This window comes from Gavialis gangeticus, unplaced genomic scaffold, assembly GCF_001723915.1.
Source record: "Gavialis gangeticus isolate Ggan-Ray unplaced genomic scaffold, GavGan_comp1, whole genome shotgun sequence".
Lineage (NCBI taxonomy): Eukaryota > Metazoa > Chordata > Crocodylia > Gavialidae > Gavialis > Gavialis gangeticus.
In genome coordinates this window covers 141,716,819-141,723,185 of record NW_017729022.1, presented here as the reverse complement: position 1 = coordinate 141,723,185, position 6,367 = coordinate 141,716,819, and the positions used below count along the sequence as shown (strand labels likewise).

The 6,367-nt window shown below is 42.4% G+C and overlaps 1 protein-coding gene across 1 annotated transcript in view; it reads right to left on the bottom strand.

The window, feature by feature from the left end:
* Positions 1-6,367, bottom strand: part of MACROD2 (MACRO domain containing 2) — a 1,830,990-nt gene that overhangs the window by 65,061 nt on the left and 1,759,562 nt on the right. The window contains exon 14 of the mRNA XM_019516252.1: positions 1,998-2,075. Coding sequence (XP_019371797.1) covers positions 1,998-2,075 — 78 coding nt within the window. The remainder of the gene's footprint in view (positions 1-1,997; positions 2,076-6,367) is intronic.

Below are 6,367 nucleotides of genomic sequence, written 5' to 3'. Positions count from 1 at the left end.
CTTCTTTTAGAAAGAACTCAGAAAGACCACAATAGGTCAGAATGGTTTTGATACTCTGGATTCCTATTTGAAGTCTCTGGGTTGAACTTGTGATCAAGTTCATCAAGTGTAGGTGTTTATACAGTTAACAATGATATTATTATGCAGCCCTTCCTTCCCCCACCCATGGTATCCTTAAAAGTATCTCAAAGCACCCCAATGCTCTAAGGGTTATAAATTCATGGGTTAAAAAAGTATTAAAGGCCTCCCTGGCAAGCATTTTGAAGAGGTGGGCAAAACATATCAAACCTGGATTACCGGGTAAGGATGGGATGAGGGGTGGGGGGAGCTGTGTGTGTGCATGTGCATGGATGTCCTGATTTGGGGGGCCCAGCTGGGATGAATTGCTCACTATTTCAAGAACTGAAGGTTTCTCTGTTAAAGGTTCTTGGCAGTTACAAGAGTACAGACTAGCAGCTGTTCTAAATCACCTGTGCTTGGCATCCATGTTATATAAAAAATGAAAGTGCTGCTGCAGGTTTGTGGTAACAAAAGCATAATGCTATGCAGCGGCCCAGGATTAGTATGGCTAAAATAAGTTACTTGGAAGCCTGTTTCTTCTTTACGCACTCTAGAGAGTAGGGTACCAAGACTGACTAGCATATAAGGGCGTGTCTACATGAGATGCTTTACTGTTCATTAGACTAATCTAATGCTCAGTAAAGTGTCACCATCTACATATGAACAGGATTTACTGCACATTAAATTAAGCTAATGTGTGGTTTGCTAGTACCAAGAAATACAGGTATTAGATTAACTGCGCATTAGCTACTGCGCATGCAGTAGAGCAGGTGTAGACTCTAATTGGGAGCAATTTACTTCTACGGGTCAGCCTGAGCAGCTGGGGGCCACAGATGGCAGGAGCTATCCACGGCTCTAGTGTGGAGCTCAGGATTGCAGCCCAGCTCAGTGGTGCTGACTTGGGGCAATGCTCTGTGGCTAAGCAGAAGCAGCAACCTGAACTCTCCCATCACTTTGCGTGCTAAGGGGATAGGGGAGTCTCTGTCCCCAGTCCCAGTGCTACTCAGGTCCTATGATGAGCCAGGAGATGAGCACCACTGGGACAGGGGACCTCTCTGTCCTCATAGCACTGGGTCGGGGACAGAGAGCTTCCCTGCCCCTCAGCCCTACCACTGCCCGCACACCACATGCCCCAGTCAGCTCCCACTCCCCACCCTTGCCTGGGGGTGGCAAGGAGCTGAGCAGCACTGGGTCTGGGGGGAGATGCATCTCCCCCTGGTCCCAGTGCTGCTTATCGCCCCAGCATCTCCCCCTGGTTCAAGTGCTGCTCAGCTCCTGGCTGTCCCAGGCAAAGGTGGGGAGTGGAGGCTGACTGGGGCATGCACTGCTTGGGCAGCAGCAGAGCTGAGGGGGACAGGGAAGCTCTCTGTGGCCTGCTCCCCCATCCTCTTAGCAAGCAAAGCGAGGGGACAGTTTAGTATACTGTTGATGCTTGGTCACAAAGCATTGCCCCAAGCCAGCACCACCAACCTGGGCTGTATTCTCAAGCTCCACACAGCTGGGGGCTTTGCCCCACTCTGGGACAGCTCCCCTCCCCCACTCCCCACAGCCCAAGCCTGACTCCTATGTCCCCTGCCAGTCCAGGGCTGGCACCGGGGAAGCCTGGAACTCCCCCTGCCTGCTGAAGGATGGCAGAGCAGGCCAGGGAGGCAGGAGCAGCCCTGGACTCAACTGTTCCCATTGGGAGCAAATTTGCTCCTGACACAGGCGCACGTGTAGATGTGTTCCCAGATACAGTTTACTGTTCCTTATTTTAATGCGCAGTAACCTTAAGGCACATCAACTGCATGTGTAGATGCACCCAATATGTACTAGTTAAAGCTGACAGGCATTGTCCTTAGGCAGCATAGGTCATAGCGAGAAAAAAAATGAATGTTGTAATGAAAGAAATTTAGGTTTCCAACTGATTCATTACTTGTATCTTTTTGAAATCTCACCTTCCGCTTCATCTTGCTCACACATTTCACGATGTGCTGGGTCATTCTCTTGTGTGGCTTTGAAATCTTTTGAAGACTCTGATGACACAAAGAACAAAAATGCCGAAGTGGGTTTTCTGCTGGGGGAGTCTAATTTCTACTTCAGAAAACACCTGAAAATCTAGGATTCATATCTGGCATTCATTTACTCTGACAGAATGTTTTCCTGTTTAAACACAACATTAAATTTAATAATAATAAAAAATGCCAGAGCTCTAAATTACCCCTATTGATTCCAGAACTCTATCATTATTGAGAATCATCTGGGCTGCACTGCTGACTTACCTTAAAAGAAAACCTAGCTTTAAAAAAAGAAAAAAAGGGGGAAATCAGAGTATAATAAATTGCATTTCTAAAAAGCTAAATGAAATGAAAATATGGGAATAACATAAAAATAATGAATCTACTTGTTAGATAATGCTACAGAACAACACTAGCCCTTTTCATAAGTGGATCTAAACATGTTTAATGAATATTAAAATCCACAAAACCTTGGGAAAGAATCTTAGTTGCATTGTAGTCAATGGAAAAACCTCTACTGGCATCCATGAGGCCAAGATTTCATTCTTTCTTAGAAAGACAAAACTTGCCACACACATGGGAAACCTGAGGCAGATTACTTACATGAACAGACCATTGTCCCGCACTGAATCAATGGCATGTCAAGCTCTATACCAGGAGTTCTAATTCCTATTCCTTTGCACACAGAGTATAAAATTACTAAGGTCTGATGGAAATTTTTTGGTAATGGAGCCCAAACCCTGTGTTTCTGATTCATGATGGTGAAAATAAACTATAGAAATACATGACAAGGGGCCATGAAATCTATGTGATCTATATTTTTATTTTCCATCCATCTAGATGTACAACTTTGTATTTTGCCCTTGTCAGTAAAGGCCCCTGAGATAAAAATTCTCCCAGCTATTGGAGATACATACTCCTTGACATACTAATTAATAAATGAGCTGTATAAACATATTCAGAGTAGAATATACCCCAAAGTTGCGCTAGGATGTAAAACTAAGCAAAACTGACAAAGGCCTATAATAATAAATGATATTATGGGAAAAAATACATATACATGTTGGGCTCCACTTCCATAAAGTCATTTCTTATAAAATAGCACAGAAATTCTTTGCCAAAGAGTGTCATGATATGATTCTTTTCCTTAAAGCTGCCAAGAACAATCTTTGACGGATAAGTGAGAAACCTGGGTAGTTAACATCTGATCCAAATTTAATAATCTGTAGAGCAGGTATGCACCAAAAGTGTGTGGCTTTAATTAACTGCAAATAATTCCCCAAGGCAAATATTTAATTACCCGCACAGCTTCTCATTTCTTCCATGGAATGACAATAAGTTGATAAATCCAAGTTTGGAAGAAGAACTGAACATAAACAGATTTTTTAAATTACCTCATTGATAGAAAATCTGCCCAAACTTGCCCCTGTTGAACTTTTTTCATCTTATGTTATACTTAAAATGCTACATACTGATATTTGGACCATGGCCTATGCTTGCCTTTTATATTAGAAAGGCAAATTCTGCTCTGAGTTAAAAGGGATTACTTCTATCAGTCTGAATCAGAGGTACAATAAATTAGAATTTCATCAAATTTAAATTTAATCAAAATGTGAAAATACACAGCTGAAGCAGCCTTCACTGTAACAGGGGAATAGGCAATACAAATCTACAGGGAAATTGTCAAAAGTTCTAAACAAAGTTTAACCACACGGAGTGAAATTTTGGCCCTACTGAGGTCAATAACAAGACTCTCACAGATGTCAAGAGGGCCAGGACTTCCCTAACCTGAAGACATCTCTTCTGAATTACTGCATTCTTTGTGTATGCACTTATAAAAGGTATTGTACTGATGACACTGGAATTTGTTTATCTGCAGAATGCATATGCACCAGGCACAAATGAAGGCAGTACCAGTTTCCTTAATACTGCATCAAACCAGGGGCAAGGAACTACATCTCAGTTGAGAGCTAAGGGAAAACAATACAGTTACTTGCATACTTCATGCTTCTTTCCCCCCAAATCAGTGCACTGACAGCAGGGAAGCTGATATTCTGTGCCAGAATGGCAATCCTGTAATGGCTGCTAATGCTTCTCTCCCTGCTGCTCCCAGGAAGGGAAGGAGCAGAGTTCACTCTTCAGGGTCATCTTAATCCTTTTATAGCCACTACCAAATTTGCAGTAGCCTTTGGCTGAGCAGCTGCCAATCTGACAGCAGTTATGAGAGGGTTAAAACTCTAACTCTTGCTGATGCTGAAGAGTGTACTTTGCCACTGCAGTTAGGATTCAGTTATGTCTCTGGAAAAATCTTTTTTTTATTCTACCTTCCCCAAACCAGGTGTGTGCCTTCTTTGTGGGGGGTATAGTATGTGAGACAATACCTAGCTTGTCTATCCCATTCAGTCCCAATGCTCGAGAACAGCAAGAGTGATAAATAGTACTACTTGCAATGAGATGACCACCTGGATTTAGACTCCAAATGCATTACATCATAGTCTGCACAACAGTCAAAAATGGTAACAACTTTCAAAAACTAATAAGCCAGGCTGGAGAGAGATAACTGACTACATCCCATTAGCTTCCAGCCAGTTGTAAACCTAATGAATTATTTATACTGATAGATCTTTGAATTAACTCTCCCTTTGATGGTGCCATCTATTCTCCAAGAATGAAGAATATTTCAATTTCATTTAAAATCCATCCAGGGAGGGTATCCAAGCCAACAATTACAAATGTTGGTTAAAATAAGAATTGTTGTTTTGGAGCCAAATTCACACCTGATATAGACAGGTGTGGCTCTGCCCTTTCCAGTAGAGTGTAAAATAGCTTACATCAGACCTATATTTGATCTGTTGTCTAAGAGGTTCAGAATACCATTGCTCAATGGCAGCTATGGCAGTAAACTAATTTCTCCAGGCTCTCAGTTAATTCTCAGATGTAGGTACCACACTGAGAGTTCCTTCTATGCTAATTGGCACATCTTCAGGTTTGGATATGACATAATTGGCTGTGAATGACCTACTGATATGGGGCCTTTATAACAAGGTCCTTTTTCACCATGGACACAACTTTGTTATTCTTTTATGAGTTCTGGAAATCAATACTATAATACAAGATTTTGTATTACTTACTTTTATAAAGAGTGTAATACAGGCAAGAGTTATTGCCTCATTGTGACAGTCAGTAACTGTTACTTTAGGAGCAGAGATCAGCCATTACATTAGTTTCAAAATCTTTAAGGTCACGACCATGTCAAAGACTTTTAGAAAATGCAAATATTAAAGCAAATATTCAAGCCAAAGGGTCAGAAGACAGATTTATTTTTAGGATTAACATGAAAAAAAGTAACATAGTAAACCTCAATTTATGAAGAAAATCCAGTTCACTGAATATGTATGGCAAGAGTGAAAGTACAGGATTACACATGAAGGACAGTTCTCCCTTAAAAGCCATTTTGTAGCTGGGTATGGGACCAGATCTTCAGCTCCTTTTCAGTGGAGCGAGCACCAGAAACCCACAGTAAGGGAATCCCAAAACTGCACCTCAGTGAGTCTGCATTCCCCTCTCCTTTTAAGTGGCGTCTTTGCATTCTAGTTACCTCTGAACTCTTTTTGGGTCCATGTACAGATGGATACAAATTAGAGATACCCAGTAGGGGGTGCTCTAAAGCAGTAGTTCTCAACTATTTTATACTACTCCACACCTCCATAAATGTTACAAATTGAGTAGCACCCCATTTCAAATATTAAATCATGCCTGCATGTTTGAAGGGGTGTCAAGAAAGAGGAGAGGAGTAGCAGCTACCAAGGCAGAGCTTGCCTAGCAGTGAGGGGGGTGGGGGAAGGCAGGAAGAGTGGCTGGAAGGAAAGAGGCTACACTTGCCTTCTAATTACAGCCTGCACTTATCTCATTTATCCCCTCTCTCCAGGCAGCAAGCATTCTTCAAAGGCTGTCAGGGTGCCCTGACACCCTGGTTAAGAATCACGTCTCTAAAACTACCTTTGCTCACTCAGCCTTTTAGTGGCACTAAGCCTATACATCTTAGGTTTTAAAATGTTGCACACTCAGTTCAAATTATACACAATGATGACTACATTCATTCACAGTTACTACATGGCAGCACTTGAGATATATGTTGGACCAATGCTCAGCCAGGATGGTTTAGAAGTTTCCAGCATCAGAAATGCTGTGCCCACCCATTCCGCTCCCTGCTCCTGCCATCATACCTATGCCCTGCACCGACGCCCTTGCCCCCCCCCAACTCATATGCCCCCAACCCTCTGCTTTGGAAGTATGCCCCCACCCCACCA